Source organism: Nelusetta ayraudi, unplaced genomic scaffold (assembly GCF_046127955.1).
Source record: "Nelusetta ayraudi isolate G7.1 ecotype Tasmania unplaced genomic scaffold, CSIRO-AGI_Nayr_v1 ptg000090l, whole genome shotgun sequence".
NCBI classification, from domain to species: Eukaryota; Metazoa; Chordata; class Actinopteri; order Tetraodontiformes; family Monacanthidae; genus Nelusetta; species Nelusetta ayraudi.
The window spans coordinates 1478125-1495089 of NW_027466140.1; the positions used below are offsets into that span (position 1 = coordinate 1478125).

The 16965-nt window shown below is 43.9% G+C and overlaps 2 protein-coding genes across 2 annotated transcripts; both read left to right on the top strand.

Moving 5' to 3' along the window:
- Nucleotides 1-31: 31 nt before the first annotated feature.
- LOC142901725 (equilibrative nucleobase transporter 1-like) lies at nucleotides 32-5867 on the top strand. The gene is made up of 12 exons (XM_076046337.1): nucleotides 32-77; nucleotides 314-490; nucleotides 578-707; nucleotides 1477-1645; nucleotides 1883-1975; nucleotides 2093-2232; nucleotides 2594-2889; nucleotides 2990-3133; nucleotides 3661-3768; nucleotides 3938-4124; nucleotides 4867-4990; nucleotides 5082-5867. Exons 1-12 carry the CDS (start codon nucleotides 32-34, stop codon nucleotides 5190-5192), a joined length of 1725 nt encoding a protein of 574 aa, XP_075902452.1. The 3' UTR covers nucleotides 5193-5867.
- A 5789-nt stretch (nucleotides 5868-11656) lies between these two features.
- rtn4rl2b (reticulon 4 receptor-like 2b) lies at nucleotides 11657-16121 on the top strand. Its single transcript, XM_076046507.1, has 4 exons — nucleotides 11657-11821; nucleotides 13013-13239; nucleotides 13341-13571; nucleotides 14805-16121. The coding sequence occupies exons 1-4, from the start codon at nucleotides 11773-11775 to the stop codon at nucleotides 15684-15686; spliced, it is 1389 nt and encodes a 462-aa protein (XP_075902622.1). The 5' UTR covers nucleotides 11657-11772; the 3' UTR covers nucleotides 15687-16121.
- Nucleotides 16122-16965: the final 844 nt, after the last annotated feature.

Below are 16965 nucleotides of genomic sequence, written 5' to 3' on the forward strand. Positions count from 1 at the left end.
AGATAAAAGAGTTGCGTCGTCAGAGGGAGAGATGGAGCGAGATAACTCCCGAGAAAGGGAGGAGACTGCAGTCCAACGTAAGCTACAAAGAGAGGGGGGTTGCTGGTTCGATTGTCATTTTGAGAAGTACCTCTGACAGACGGCGAAGAGTGAGTGGAGCCAAAGCATATCGAGACAAAAAAAATAACTGACTCTTCAGGAATTTGTTCTCTATGTAAACTGTTGTAGTGTTTCCTTTCTTTGCCGAAGAGAAGGTTGTTGTGCAGGTAACGACAAATTTTAAGTGAGTTTTTTGTGCGTTTGTGTGTGTGAGTGTGCATCGCCACGAGGGTGAGACACGGCCTCACTCTGGCCACTGGTCTGCTGGAGTGCCTGTGCTTCTGCGGCGTGACGTTCGGGTGGGCTTCACTCGTCTTCGTCCTGAAGGTGGAGGGCTTCTTCGGCTCCCTGTGCGTCAACGTCACCGGGGAGAACGCCACGCAGGTCGAAGGTCAGTTCCGTCTCCTCCGCATGCTTGTCGGGTAAAAGGAGAAAAACAAAGATGGTTCTGGAAAATGTCCTCCTCTGTGTCCTGCAGATTGCAGCGAGCAGGACGACCAGTTCTCCCTCATTTTCACCATCGCCTCCTTCGTGAACAGCTTCTCGTCTCTGCCGTCGGGTTTCTTCTACGACTACTTTGGCACAATGGCGGCACGGCTCTTGGCAATGTGAGTCCGACCTTGGTGTTGACCTCAGTGACTGGGAGGAAGTCCAGTTTCTTTTGGGTTGTAGGAATGAGTTTGAATTTGTCACCGGCTATGGACGCAATATAGTTCAAATAATTTGATTAATGTCTTCATCCCTGGGTGCATGATGACTCCAATATCAGCTTCTGCAGTCCACTATTAACCAAGAGCGTTATTTTTTAATTCATTTTTTTCATTTATTGTTATGTTTTTATATTCTGTGACCAAGTTCTATGTCAAAAATTTAAAATATATCAAATAAAGAGAAAAAAATAAATAAATAAAAGAGAAAACTATCAAACCATCCATTTACTATTCCCGCTTCCTCCTGTATTCAGGGTTGCAGGGAAAAGAAAATCATGATTAATAAAAAGTAAATCATAAACAACAGACTCAAATTTGATTCAGCGGCATGATCAAAAAACTGGATGCAAATTTATGTAAGGTGAAACACTAAAGAGACTGTACAGGCCATCGTGAACGACACTGCTGTTTTTTCAAACGGTGTGATGTGTAAAATCATCTAGAAAATCCAGTGCAAAACAAACTTCAGTCAGTTTGTGTCTCTGCGCTATTTTCATTTTTAAACATCCTTCCGTCCATATCCCACTTTTTAGTATGTCTGTTAACAGTCACAAGATCTTTATCTCTTTTTCCTCTACAGATTGTTTTACACCTTTGGGAGCTTGTTGTTTGCCTTTGCAAATCCAGGTGATAAACTCACACTCAGTTTTTAAACAGATCCCTACAGAACCCAAATCACTCTCTGCTGCTGCGGCTCCCTTTCCTCAACCTCATCTCCTTCCCTGTTTTGTCCCACCAGCTTTGTCCGTCCTGGTCTACCCTGCTCTCCCCATGATGGCAGCGGGTGGCGTCATGTTTCTCATCACCAACATGCAGGTGCAGAGGAACAAACCCATGTCCGTCTGACTGAGGCTTGACACTGTGCTGAGTTTTAGCATTTTTAAATTAAAAAAAAAGTGACACAGTCGCAATTCAGGGAAGTCAGACAGAGAGTTTGTTTTTGACATTAAAACATAAAAGTTTGTCCAGATTGCTATAAATTTCTGTTCTGAATTCTGAAGAAAAACAAATACTTTGGAAACAAAACTGCAACATCTTTGAGTACGGTAATGTTATTTTTTTTTTTTTCAAAGGTGGGAAACCTATTTGGCTCCCGTCGCTCCACCATCATCACTCTGTATAACGGAGCCTTCGGCTCCTCTTCAGCGATCTTCCTGTTCTTCAAAGTGAGAGACGGTTATGTCATTCTCTCAATCGAAAAATCTACAGGGTACTTTCATGCTCATGTTCACCTCCTGCCTTCGCATTGTTTTGTTTTTTTGTTTTGTTTTTTGTCCCTGCAGCTGATATATGAATCTGGCATCTCTCTCCGAGCCTCCTTCCTCTTCCTGTCAGCGTGCAGCATCATTCACCTGCTCAGAACTTTATTCCTCATGCCAAGAAAAGTCATTCCATACCCGCTGCCTGACAACTACACATACGGGTATTGATGATGTGCACCAAAAATGGACAACATTTTTCAATCAATTATTTCAAAAACATTTTTGATCCCCTTTAAAAAATAGAGTAAACATTCTGTATTTCATAACATAAAAAATATCCATGCATTAGAAATAAGCATTTCAATCTCAGCCTGTTTTTCTTCTTTTTTTTTAAATAATCATCAAATCGTTCCATCTTGCCCAAACTTTGTGTCATGTCAAAAGTTTTGTCCAATAACAGAAAAGCAAAGCTAGGAAATGTTTTTTTTTCTTTTATGGTTGGACCATAACACAGTTTTTGATATATCATTAAACATTCTTGCAAAAAGAATAACCTAGACTTTGACATTTGATGTTTTTAAGGATATCTTGCAAAAGAACTGTGGCCACTGAGAAGATTGACGAGAACAATAACACTCAAGAGAAGGACGAGGAGAAGGACGAGGAGAAGGACGAGGACAAGGATGAGAACGAGGACAAGGATGAGAACGAGGAGAAGGATGAGGAGAAGGATGAGGAGAAGGATGAGGAGAAGGACGAGGAGAAGAACGAGAAGGACGAGGAGAAGGATGAGGAGAAGGACGAGGAGAAGGACGAGAAGAAGGACGAGGAGAAGGACGAGGAGACGTCCATCAGCACAGACATCCCCGTGAAACCAGGTTCCTCTTGATTTGTATTAATCCGCAGAATGATAGATTCTTTTCCTGCATTTTATCTCATATTTATCATTTTGTAAATGATTCTTTTGGTATCTCTCAGAGAAGACCCTCCGTGAGTGTATCCTGTCCTGGTTCTTCCTGTGGCACCTGCTGTGGCTGTCGGTGATGATGCTCAGGCACTTCTTCTTCATCGGGACCCTCAACCCCATGCTGCAGCATCTGACGGGAGGAGACCCCACACAGGGTAAATGCAAAGCACTGCATCAAATGGAAAAGTCGTTGTCATGTTCGTCGGAGCTGTCATGTTTTTTCTGGAGAGCAGGTATCGACCACGTCTTAAAGGTAAAGTGTGAACTCACTTTTGTTGCCAGCAGTTTCGTTGAGTTATTTTAATGGGACAGTAAATTTGGAAAATCCAGCCCAGTTTCAAATCCAGTTTTATAATTAGAGTGACTGCTTGTATTTTCAAACAAACCAATAAAGAAGAAGGTAGACAAGATATACAAGTTTGGGTTCGCAGGCCAACAAAGCTCACTGGCAAGCTAAGGAGGGGGAGGGAGAATGAAAGACGCTGCAATCTAAAATGTGACCGCTTGATTTCGCTGTTTTCTTCTTCAAAATCTCCAAATGATACACACTTGACCTTTAAGGGAGGAAGTGTTTCTTCGTTCAGAGAATACTCAGCGGTGAGAGCTTGCTTTCATTTCAGCACTAGGCGCCCAGCTTTTCATCCCTTCATCCCATCTTCATCTTTTGTGTGTGTCGCCACAGTAAGCGAGTACACAAACGCCTTCGCCATCACGCAGCTGTGTGCCGTGCTCTGCGCCCCCTGGAACGGCCTGATCCTGGACCGACACAAGGGAAAACCGCGGGCTGAAGGTGATAACTCACATTTGCACTGTGTTTTCTGAACCGTTTCTACAAGTTTCGGAGAAACTGCCATGACTTGGATTTGTGTCGATCAGCGTGAAGATCAATGTTGCCCTCGTCCATGCCGTTGCTCCCTTAAAATGAAAACCAACCTTTCTCCGCGGCCGCCACTTTACAGGAGAGAGTGAGCGAGATGCGGACCTGCAAGCCACAGTCCTCTCCCTCTTCCTGACGGCGCTACAGTGCCTGTTGTTCTCAATCTGCGCCACCATCCCGGTACTGGAGCTTCAGTATTTCACGTTCGTCGTGCAGGTCATCAACCGCTCCTTCCTCTTTGGTGGCTTCGTGGCCTTCGTCAGTGTGGCGTGAGTGTCCAGAGCAGGGAGTGAAATCCCTCTGCTCCTCCTTGAATGCAAAGTTAGATCGTGAGGAAGAACTTATTCTACAGAAGCGCATTCACTGGATGAAAAAAAAAAAAAAATAGGGATCAGGATCTTGTAATTACAAGAAAAGATCTTGTAATTATGAGATAAAATCTTGTAAATCTGAGATAAAATAAAAACAAAGGAAACATATGTAAATCCTTTTCTAATCAGTGGGCAATGATGGCGCTATCGCAGTCAATCTGCAAATACTACCTTCTCCGTTTGAGACACTTGGAAATACTTGCATTTCTTAAAACTGAGGATGGTATCAATATAAGTATATCAACACTGTGCAGGAATCTCAAATGGTTAGGATAACTCAGGCGGAAAGCCCAGTCTGACGTGCTGGGTGTCTCTTTCTGCAGGAGCAGTTCAATCAACACGGGATGCTTCATAGATCCAAATTCATGCATTTGAAATGCATCCAATCTGGTTTGGTAGTGACTCAAAAAAACTCTACTGCACCTGTTACAAATCCTGGATCCTTAAGAATCCTCATCTCGTAATTACAAGATCTTTTGTCGTCATTTTGAGATCCTTATCTCATAATTACAGGATCCTGATGTCAAAATTATGGGATCTTTTTGAAAAACCATGTGCCATGTACTGATCCTGATCTCTTAATTACGAGATTGAAAGTTTTACTGCACGCTAAGATCGACCTCCTGTGTTTTGTGTCCAGGTTTCCATCGTGCCACTTTGGGAAGGTATACGGGATAATAATGTCTCTGGCTGCACTCTTCTCCTTGCTGCAGTACCTCTGCTTCACCTTGGTACAGGATGTTCTGGATGGAGACCCTCTTTACGTGAGTACATGGCACATGGTTTTACATTAAAAACCGCCCAGCTGGCCTTTCTGGGCCTGTCGCCACTCAAACATCTTTGCTGTGTTTGCAGGTGAACATCGCTTTGACGCTGCTTGTCCTGGTTGCCTTCATCCACCCTGCTTACGTCTACTTACACTGTCGAAGAAGAGCCAAGGAAAGAGAGTCAGCTTCACTCCTGTGACTCTGTTTTTACTTTAGTTTGTGTGTTTCCTGCCACTTGTATGTGTGGTCGCAGACGTGGTCCTGTATAACAGCAAAACTGAGACAACATCTATGATAACAAAAAAATGTGTAAATCCCTGTGTTTACATGGGAAGCTAAATGGAGGTTGTACATAGAAGTGCTGTCTCCTGGAGAGGAATGTTTGATGGTTGGAGGGATGGTCTCCCTCCATCCTTTTTGACCCAATACTATAATCAAGAAATTAGCTCGCAGTATTCAAAAATGTCCAGGTACATGTAGCTTATTGCTAGTTTTATTTAAAAGGCGGCGTCTTCATTCTGAACCCAGTCTGATCACAGTTTCTTCAACTGTTTCCTATGTACTGTAGTAGTAGTACTGTCTTTTAATTCATTGTGATGATGTTTAGTTGAATTTTATTAACTGTTTTTTGACGTGTGCCGCGGCCTTATTGCTTGGTCGCCCTTGTGAAAGAGATCTCAGTCTCAGTGTGTGTGTGTGTGTGTGTGTGTGTGTGTGTGTTTTAATCTAAATAAAGAACAGAAATAAAGGCTAAATATATATATATTTTTAATAAAATGTGAGTAGCAACACATAACCTGTTTTCCACAACCCACCTGGACGACAAATCTATACATTTACTTATTGAAAAAAAAAAAAGAAAAAGGAAGAGTGTGTAGCTTTAGCAGCGTTTTCCTGTTTCCCACAGTTTTCAGAGCGGAACATGTGATTCTTTGAAAATCAGTTTTTTGAAGGAAAATATTTCTCTGCAATTGAACATCTCCTTCTTGAGACACCACATATTTTGTACTTTGTTCAAGATTAGATAAGGTCGCAACCAAACTAAACCTATATTCTATAACCTATCATCATACCCTCACCTGTGAGGGTCACGCCTGTTAAAGGCTGTGCACGGAGGTGTGTGCACAATGCCGACATGACACTATCCTCTGCATGAGTGTGTGGCAAGGCGCAGAGGTCCCAGGTGGGCTTCGAACCCCAGACTCCTGGGTAATAGCCATGCACGCTTAACCATTCGGCCAAAGGGATATCCCTGGCTGAATGGGCAAATAATTGATGTATTTTTTATGATTAAGTGATTATTTTTTACGGTGGCTTTTATGGTTCAAAATAAACAATATTCAGCGGGGTGTAATTCATATACGATATGGAGTCTGAGTAACAATATAACTTCACTATTAAAGCACACACACACATACAGAGAGAGTATGTATACATTTATGTGTGTGTGAAACTGATTAAACTGGACTGCTTATCAGCACTGATGCATGCAGTCATTAAAGTGAAACAAATGGAATGTTGTGATTCATTGAGCTGTTTAATGAATGTGTGCACACCTTTTTTTTGAATCAGCAGCACAATTTTGTTGATTTTTCCAACTTAAGCGCAGGATTCATGCAGAGTGTCACTGAGGGCCTCATTCTGTGTCAGTCTGTATTTGCCACTTGGTGGCAGTGAAGCTTCTCTACAATTTTCCTGCTAAAATATCTCAAAGGTCATCTCGAGGAGGATGGTGGCTGACAGGACAAAAAGAAAGACATTCACGTGTCGAGGGCCGGCCGACCCGTGCTGTGGTGCTGCTGTGGGGATTGAATAACAGGGACACTCCCCCACAACAGACTCTCTCAGGTTCGCTCTGTCACCCCATTATGTGACAACGCAGTGAGCCCAGAAATAATTTGATGGATCCAAGATGTCTGCCACATTCTGTGGGGGAACATGTGCACCGGCTGTCCCTTTGGACTTACGTCATCGGTGACCACAACCCCGGCGTGTCAACGATTTAATGCGGACTTGCATCAACAAGTCGGTGACAGAAATAAGAGCGGAGGCGTCGGCGGACAAAAATAAGCTGCCCGTCAAAGAGTTGATTTGATGCGTGCGTGTGTGCATGCGTGTGTGCGCGCGTGTAACGTAGAATCCCCATAATGTCTTGATGATGAATGCATATTCTGAATGTTCTGACTTGTTCTTTTTGATGAGACCAAATAGGGGGAAACTACGTCGATCTCATAATTTATTTATTTATTTATTCTTGGCTCAGATGAGCTTCTGGACAGTCATCTCTGCTTTGTGTCATAACTATAAAAATCAACAATGACAACAACAACGAACAGAAAGAGAGACATTGTTTTTTTTATAGCAACATGATGAGATTAATTTTGGTTCTCTCTTTATTTTCCCTTGAAGAAATAAACCAGATGAGGACAAAGACAATGGAATATTTTCCCTTTTAATGCATCTTATCAGGTGAAATAACAAACTATTAACTATAATGTGGGATCCCCAGCTGGGCCAAACCAAAGACTGTAAAAACGGTGTACAGTGCCTTCCTGCTTGGCACTCAGTATTCGGGGTTGGAATTGTGGGGTTAGATGACCTAATGATTCCCTGGCGTGGCACAAATGCAGAGGACAAATTTTCCATCCTTGGGGATGTGACAATCACTGGGACTTTAACTTTACCAAGCAATGTAGCAAAGTATTCCTCTGTGAAATGATACATCACTTATATAATTGAATGGAATAAACATTTTAGAACAAATAAATCTAACTTCCTTTCTAATCCTTGACAACATTTCTATGACTTGACTGATGCTTCCTTAAAGAAGTGAGAATGTTACCTTCCATATTAAATATTTTTCCTAATTTAAAAAAATATATAAATACTGCAGCTAACTCTTAAGAACAATGGAGAAATGTTACAAGTGCCATCACAGTGCACCGCAGTCTCAGTTCTTGTATCTGTCAGACGTGTATCTGAATATCTCTTCATCTTTTTTTGCAGACTGCAGTCCCCCACTGACTATCACCATTTGCTACAGCCACAGCATGTGTGGACTGTGTCTGTCTTGCTCTTATATATATAGGATTCATAGAATCAGAGGGTTGGGAGTGAGCCACCATGGGTGCTCTATGAAGGCTGCCTCAACCACTAAAGCAGGAGAAACACCTGGCTGGTGTCTGATCATTAACATATCTTGGAAAGATCCTGCTCCACTAACTGCTTCCATGTGCCATGTTCTCCCACACAACAGCAGGTTCCTCTGCCCACTACGGCAGCAACTCTCTGAGCTACTCACTAGTTTTCAGCTCCCAGTTCACACTGCTGGATCGGCAGCGTCTGTTTTTCGTCTCATCAACATGCGTCTGATTTTGGCCCATGGGTCAGCTCTGCTTGTCAAACTTTGGGGGCAAGGAAGATGAAAACTCCACAAGGAAACCTGTTCAGATCTCTATTTTTTTCTTTCTCTCATGGCTTAAAAAATACTGTTTAACCATCAATTGCAACATAATTTAAGTATGATACAGATTGTGATCTGATTTTGAACAGATTTTTTTTTTTTTTAATTACCTGACGAATATACTGTGTGGTTATTTAAATGCTTTATATGTTTTGGATAACTGTTATGTGTGCTTTTATTTTGTATGAATATTGTTCTACCTTAAATATTTTTAGATTTTTTTGAGTACCTGCCCAGGGACAGCACATGGAAAAGGAGTAGGTAATAGCTACATTTCTGGCAGAAAAAAAAAAAAAAAACATTCCTTCTCTTGTTCTCCTCTTCGTTTTGTTTTGTATCTGATTGTCTTTTCAAGCTTGTCCTTTGTGCTATGGACTATTGTGTCCTTAATAAAGTTTAATTAATGTAGCTCTTTTTCTCAAATTTAAAATTTTCTTCACTGATTGTTTCTCATCTTGTGCTTTTGTTCGCCATTTAAATGTTTTGTCACTTTGATCAGGATTGAGAATTCTTTGCAGCTGAGCCAAAGGTTTTTAATATTGGACTGGATTCACACAGAACACTCTCGAAGCTTCTGACTTCGCCCTTTCCTTACAGGCTTCTTTGCGAGTCACGCTTCATTAGATCTTCCCTCACTTTGTGGATCTCAAGTGGGCTGTAAAATACCTGCGGGCAGAAAAATGAAAACCTATGATGGCAAATATCCCACGTGCAGGAGAAACTGATCACTGATAGTCACCTCATCTGCATGTCCTGAGGGTAATCAAGACCTTAACTGGCCTGTTGTTTCACGTGTGAACTTTACACCCTCTGCTGCGGAGCTAAATGTCAACTGACGTACTGCCTCGTTGACAAAGCCTTGTCAGACCACGGCTGTCCCAAATGACACCCACAGTGTGTCTGAATCATGCACACATTTTGTTATCGCCCTTATTTGTTAGCTTGGACTCGAGGAATGCAAAAAAAAAAAAAAACTTTTAGCATTTATATCTCCATCATATCTTTACAAATGCAGTTTTATAGCAAGCCATCACATTCCATATGAAGACGACTGTTTTTCATTTGCATAAGTCAGCTGGGTGAGTCCTTCCTGGTGCACGTGCTGTACATTCAAGATCAAGCAAGAAACAGAAGAGTCGGCGGACTTTTGTTTCATCAGAACCCACTGGATTTCAGGCTATTTTGGATTTTCTCACATTGTCTTGGGAGAAAGTGACAAAAGTCCCTGACATAAGCAACATTTTTACGGGGGCCGGAGCTGTGGGTGTCATGTAGCAAACACACACACATCATGACATTTCATGACAGATTTGTCATGTAACAGGAGGCGAATGAGAGAATAAGTGGTGGGGGGTGGGGAGAGGGGGTCCTGAAGTGACTCTGTGTGTGTGTGTGTGTTGTTACACTGGGGGGGGGATTTCAGTGAGTTGGTCACCACCCACAATATCACCAAGCCAAGAACAGTGTGAATGCATGTGTTGTATGCTCGCGCACACACAGGCACACACTCAAACATACACGACACACACAAACACACGCAAACTCACTGCCTCATCTGTTCCCCCGTGAAGACCTCTCCAAATCTCCCAATTTACACAGTGACAGTGTGATCCAACGGGTGCATAAGTCACGCTCGCAGCCTCCGCGCAACAGGCCCGCATGATGTGTTCCTTGGGGGGAACAGACGATTGGCCTCATGGCAGGCCTGGCCGTGACCCCCGCCATGAAAAGAGGACTCACAAGTGAGAAAAAGAAAGGTCTGGCCTCACCATGGCTCTGGCTATACCACATGCCGAAGACCTTTCGTGTCCCATCCCACGTCCTGCTGCGCTGCACCTTCACCGTTGCATCACCTTCTGCCATCAGAAGTTTGTCTATATTTAAATTGAGGCAAGGACTTTTCATTGCTGTGTTATCGACATCCCCCATCGCAGCCTAGACATCTGCTTGTAGCAACGGCAAAAAAAACTAAATGTAATGTCAATGATTTTCCTATGAAAAGTTTGTAAACACAATGTGTTACCTTTCATTCCCCCATGTTTTGTAAACAATGGGGGAGTATTTTTTATGTTTTGATTATTTTACGAATCTTTAGCCTGTGAGTGAACTCATGAGAAAAGGAGGAAGGTCACAGCAACACGTTTCCAAAGCATCACGTTCAACAGGATGGTAAAACCAATCGATAGAATACAGATGTCAGGGGTTAAAAATAAGAACTGAAATTGCGAGAAAAAAAACCTGCTCTAATAACACACCTTTTTATTGGGCCTTTACACTGTCACACCACAGCGAAACTGTGGGTTTGATTCTGACCTTCTGTGTGGAGTTTGCACACTCTCTCCGTGTCGACGTGAGCTCTCCAAAGACATGCACATCAGGCAAACCTGCAACTCTAAACTCTGCCTGTGTGTGTGTGTGTGAGTGTGGATGTTGTTGTTGTTGTTGTTGTTGTTGTTGTTGTTGTTGTTGTTAATGATGATGAACATCAGTGTGTTGGCTCTAGTTGGTTGTTGAGGGTGTAACCTCGCCTTCTCCCTAAGACAGCTGGGATCGGCTCCAGGACATCAGCGATAATTAGATCTGAAGACGTGCCGATGGAAAATGGATGAATGGATGGACGGATGGACGGATGGATGGACGGATGGATGGATGGATGGATGATCTCCTCCTGCAATGCACTAAAATGAGATAGAATCTGTTTGTTTTTTTTCTCTTGTCCAATTAGTTTTAAAAACCATCCTTGGCAGCTGTGAGCCAACATCAGTAAAACACTGCCATATCTACTTTTCACCTAAGGTCATTTGATTCATTTGAGGCCCGAGAAACTTCCTCCCACATCGTCAACAGTCCGCTTCTTCTTCTTCCCTCAAAAAAAAAAAAAAAAAAAAAAAAAATTGATCTCACTCGAGGCACAAGGCAAATCTCTTTAAGGAATTCGTTTTAGTCTCTTTGATGGTTCAAACTTGCAATTTAAATCCGCGGAGGAGAACTCTCCTGTGGTCTCACCACCACTGACACACATCCGTGTGTTGTTTCAGTGGGCAGGTCCACTCACCCGGTCCGTCCGCTGCTGCCTTTCATGTCGCTTCCTCCGGCGGTCCTCCCCCATTCCTCCCGGTGACGTAGAGATTTTCCTCCACCGTCCTCCAGCGTGTGGGCGACCGAGTATAAAGAGCTCCCCGGGACACCTCTCCGTCACTCCTCGGAGCCGCAGCAACCTCTCGTCCCACCAGAGCTGAACCGCAGCAGAGATAGCAGCAGTAGGCAGACATCACATCGCCGCTCAGGCTAACTCGCGTTCGGCTTTTGGTTCGAGATGGAGTCGCGTCGGTCCAGGAAGATCTGCACCGCTCACAACTTCAAGAGTAAGTACCTCGAAAATTGCACTGTTGCTCGCATGGGCGCACCACTGTACCACCTGTCGTCACGTTCTTGCAAACTGCGTCTCTTGAAATGTGCCGGTTTTATTTTTAAAAACTTTATTTTCCGCTTTATGGTTATATTTCTGTTGTGCAGAGATTTTCCTGCAATCTTGGCTTTGCATGCATTTTAACCTCTTCAACAAAATAAGGTCAACTAAACTGAAATTATTGCAGATGCAAAAAAAAAAATGTTTGTGGGGTGAAAGAGTGAATGAAGTGGCAGTGCTTATTAGGAGTGCATTCTCTGGCTGCTACCAATATCCTTTGATGGAATGCATCTTACCATTTTTTTTTTAAATTCAGATTATATATTTGCAAAAACATCCCTAACTCCTTTTAAAATATGTTTTTTATGCAGCCCATACACGATTTTAGCATAAGAGCCACCCATAAAGATATCAAATGACCCATCAGTCAAAAGATTAAATCCTCCTTCTCTTGTCCAACCTGTCCAGAGGTCACCAGGTGAGCCGCTGGAAAATATTGCGCACGTCAGTTGAATGGGAACCTCATTATTCTTTAATGCGTGTACTTTTTCCCGCGTTGGACGCCTTTTGTGCGCCGCCATCTGAGCCGTGCCAACAAGGTGCTGCAACATTGATGAGAGCCGAAACCGATCCGGGTCTGGTGACCACTTTTACGTGCACCCTCTGCACCTTTCAGCGGAAACACCCCATTAAGATGAGAACTAGGAAACCATCTCCGTGTTGGTGCAAACAGACACTGCGCACGATTCGCCCTCATCATGTTTTAGTCCCTTCGTTCCAATTTTCTTTTTTATCCCTCTCGTTTAAAAAACGAATAAAATCCAAAGTTGGAACCACCTGGAAGCGGCGTTTAGGAGTTCTATGTAAAACGAGATGCTGGAAAAGGATGAAGGATTTGTGTAATGTAATCCTGTGAATTATATATGAATCCTGACATTCTGGGAGCCGTGAGCAAGTCACGATTGAGCGGGCAGCGGCGCTAAAAGGAATCAGTGGCGACAGGTGGCAGGCTTGACAGATGGACTCTGTCTCTCTCAGGGCAGGATGCACCTGCAGCAGCGCCGCAATGTTCCTCTCTCAGGGCACTTTGCTGCTAATATGCTGGAGTATTTACCCGAGCCGACCTCCACTCCATCCGTCTCTCCAGGTGGGCTTTGTCTTTGGCTGGTTCTGTGGCTGGTGGTGTTGAAGCCAGGCGGGGTGGAAGCATGTCCCAAGCTGTGCGTGTGTTACCCTACGCCTATGACGGTCAGCTGCCAGTCCCAGAACCTCACCATCGTGCCGGCTGGCGTGCCGTACGACTCGCAGCGGGTTTTCCTGCAGAACAACCGCATCACGGAGCTCCGCGCAGACTCCTTTGGCTTCGAGACGCAGGTAATTAAATGGTTTTACCATCTGCTGAATTCTTCAAAATTCTTCTCTTGCGTCTCTTTTCTTATTCCGTTTTTCGGTCTTTTATTTTTAATCCTACGCAGGTGCTTTGGCTATATGGCAACAACATCACATGGATTGAATCTGGAGCCTTCAGTAACCTCAGGGTGCTGGAGGAGCTGGACCTGGGTGACAACCCGCTGCAGCGCCTGGAAGGTGGAGCGTTCAGGGGCCTGGAGAAGCTGCAGAGCCTGCACATGCATCGCTGCAAGCTGGCGGCTCTCCCCCATGACCTCTTCCACAAGCTCTACAGCCTGCAGTTCCTCTACTTGCAGGTAGACACAGCAGGCGCAAACATTAAAAAATAAAAATAAAAAAAATAAATAAATAGTGACAGACATTAAATACACATGCTCACTCGAGACTCACACAGAAATACGCACATAGAGGCAGCAGCTGAACTCAAATACAGAGAGCCAGCAGAGAAATGTATTTGTTCATAATTGTAATGCATGTCCATAAAATCTAAATAGGTCAGACAACAATAATAATGCATAATGATAGAAATATGTATTTAGATTTTCTCCAACTTGCTTCCCCTTAGTTGGCTTTTCGCGCAGACAAACACTTGTTGAATCGACTCATTACTCATTAGCTCAAATGAATTATGTTGCTCACAACACAGCAAAATACAAACTGTAAAAACTAAACATTTGTATTAAAAACACTTAGACGAGCAGCCAGCGAAGTGATCCACTTGAGGCGGAACTACTGAAAATGCAGGAAAACATTTTGTTTTTGCTCACAGTTTTACCCAGGCTCAAATAAATTCTCTGTGATGAAAAAATTAATCAGGAAATGGCACGCGGCTTGCTTATGAAAGAGAGCATAATACACAAAGGAAAGCAACAGCCCACTCGTTTGCTTTCAGCTGTTCTCAGAGCAGTTCTGACTCTTGCTTTTCATCCAAGGCTGATGGATTTGTGTGACTCCAGATAGAGAACAAAAGAAACCAGCGGGTAAAACAAACTGTGAGGGTATTTCATTTAATCTTTCCCTGAATTTATGATAGTAAATCTAAAGCAATGTGGCTCAAAGCAGTCATGAAAAAAACAAGTGATTGAATTTTTCAACCAATATTTTGAGACTAATATGGAATTAATGAGATTCCGTCGGAATCTTGTCTGCTCGGAATGTATGTCTTGAATTTAATCAGGGAGTTAAAGCAGGATGGAAAACAGAAGACTGGCGGATTGAAATAAGTTAATTAAGGACACTTGTAACATCTGAAAAGCAGATTCTTTTTCTCCTCAGGTATGTATAAAGCGACTCACTAATGCGATGCATGTTTTCATGCATCCTATTAGTGTTAATAGCAATAGATCTTCTCTACTAAGGTTTGTTGACATGTTTTTAAAGCCATTTAATAGTGAAATTAGCAATTTTTAATATAATCAGCTGAATATAATCACTATAAAAGAAATACCAAGTAATGGTAAGCATGCTAATAACGACTCATTAGCATACAGCTGAATCCTTTGTGTATATTTTTTTGATTTTTCCTCCAGGAGAACCAGCTCCACTTCCTGCAGGACGACCTGTTCTCAGATCTGGTCAACCTCACACACCTCTTCCTGCACGGAAACCGCATCCGCGCGCTCTCAGAGAACGTGTTCCGAGGCCTGGTCAACCTGGACCGCCTGCTCGTCCACGACAACCGCATCAGGCAGGTCAACCGCAAGGCTTTCCGCGACCTGGGTCGCCTCACCATCCTCTACCTGTTCAACAACTCCCTGGCCGAGCTCCCCGGCCAGGCCATGAGGGACGTCCAGGGCATCCAGTTCCTCCGCCTCAACAGCAACCCCTGGTCCTGCGGCTGCGAGGCCCGCGGCCTCTGGGAGTGGTTCCGCGAGGCTCGCCTCTCCTCCTCCGAGCTCATGTGCATGTCTCCCTCCCAGCGCCGAGGCCAAGACCTCCGGTTCCTCCGGGAGCTGGACTTTGCGCTCTGCCCCATGCCCGACCCCGGCTCTCTGGCTGGAAGCACCACCACCACCTTCAGCACCAAGACACGCTGGTGGTACTCCAAGCACAAGCCCGCCTCTTCATCCAAGTCGTCCTACCAGAAGAGCTCAGAAACGGCCAAGTCCTTCCCTTTCCCTGTTGGCAAGCCCCAGCTCCTGCCCAAGAACCCCTCCGAGGCCTTCGCCAAGTACGAACTGTCGGAGCACGAGGCGGCGCTGCCCAAAGTGGAGCAAGAAGAATACTGGACCAACTACGGCAACGAAGACTCCTCCATCCCCTGCTTTGACCTGGACTGCCCACTCGGCTTCGACAGCACAGCTCTCGCCTCTTCCTCACCCTTCATCACCGAGTCCTCCCTCCTCCTCCACCTCCTCCGCCTCCTCTCCATCTCCATAGCGACATTCACCCTCCATTTTCTTTTCGGCTGAGCCTCTTTCCTCAGCGCTTTCTCCTCCTCCTCCTCCTTTGACTTCTCCTCATGCCTTTTTTTCCAACTCTTGAGCGAAAAGCTGGATCTTGATTCCTTTCGGTTGCCGCCTCAATTCACCGGGGCAGTGCTACACTGACACAGGAGACAGACAGCAGGAAGATCAAATACCGGTTTTACTTCACGATGAGCAGGAGTAGAATGTTAAAGTCACTGGTACTGACTAGAACAGGCTCTAACAAGTGAGGGTCACTAAGTCACTAAGAATACATGGTACAGAGGCAGAAACCTATATTCTGAAATCGCAGCGGCAAACAACGCAGGCGTTGTCATCGGTCTGTGAGTGTTTTCTACACACAAGCACGCGCTTGTCATTTCGTACAAGCACTTTTTATCCCGCTCCCGTTTAGCTGGAGTTTCTGTTTCACTGAAGGCAGAGAAGATCTGCTGGCAAAAACAATCGCCTTCTCTTCCTCCGTCAGGCTGAAAAAACTTGTTTGACCCCGGAGGTGGCAGGAAGCAACCGCCCACACTTGTACATATCACACGCAGCTGCCGTATCTGCTAATTCACTCTGTACTTTAGACAAGCTGGATTTTTACCTTTTGGTGATAGAGCTGTTCAGTTCAGAAATTCTTATCACGCATCACATTTTTCCTGTCCTGTCAAAAGATAAGAGAAATGGTCAATGTTCTAGATTCTTATAGTTTATGGGTGTGTGTGTGATTTGGACTTGCTGTGTGTGTAGGAAAGGTCATCATACACCAATGACAGTAGTTTATCGGTGTATGCACTGCGCAGACTAATCAGATTAGGTCTACTTTTTATAGTGACTATTTGCATTTGTCTTTTTTTTTCTGCACATACGACCTTTGTCATTCTGTTTGAATACAAGTCTGATGTACATATGTCACAGAAAACAGTTGGGCTGAATTTTAGCTATGTATCAGGATGTGTGTATTGATTTTGCACTGACTGATTATTGAATAAAAAAAGTCCTTTAAAATGACCTGAAACTGTTTCAAATTAACATTGTTAACGTGCTATTTTACATCCTTTGATTGTCTTATGATCTCATTGGGTACATTTTACAGTTACACAAACAGCAGACCGTCAAGACAACCATGCACAACAAAACATCTGCCCAATATTACAGAGCAAGTGTATCAGCACCGTTGTTTTTGGAGAATGGACAGCACATTTGCCCAGAAATCTGTTCAGCTCAGTGTCCACTCAAATTTGTCCTCTCTGCATTTCTCAAAGAGGCTATGTTGTCCTCA

Excerpts from the sequence above, each read along its gene's own strand:
- rtn4rl2b (XM_076046507.1), top strand. The coding sequence starts at position 11,773 with ATGGAGTCGCGTCGGTCCAGGAAGATCTGCACCGCTCACAACTTCAAG. Across the intron at positions 11,822-13,012 it reads CACCGCTCACAACTTCAAGA|GTGGGCTTTGTCTTTGGCTG; the intron begins GTAAGTACCTCG and ends CCGTCTCTCCAG. Across the intron at positions 13,572-14,804 it reads TGCAGTTCCTCTACTTGCAG|GAGAACCAGCTCCACTTCCT; the intron begins GTAGACACAGCA and ends TTTTTCCTCCAG.
- LOC142901725 (XM_076046337.1), top strand. The coding sequence starts at position 32 with ATGGAGCGAGATAACTCCCGAGAAAGGGAGGAGACTGCAGTCCAAC. Across the intron at positions 491-577 it reads GAACGCCACGCAGGTCGAAG|ATTGCAGCGAGCAGGACGAC; the intron begins GTCAGTTCCGTC and ends TGTGTCCTGCAG. Across the intron at positions 3,769-3,937 it reads GGGAAAACCGCGGGCTGAAG|GAGAGAGTGAGCGAGATGCG; the intron begins GTGATAACTCAC and ends GCCACTTTACAG.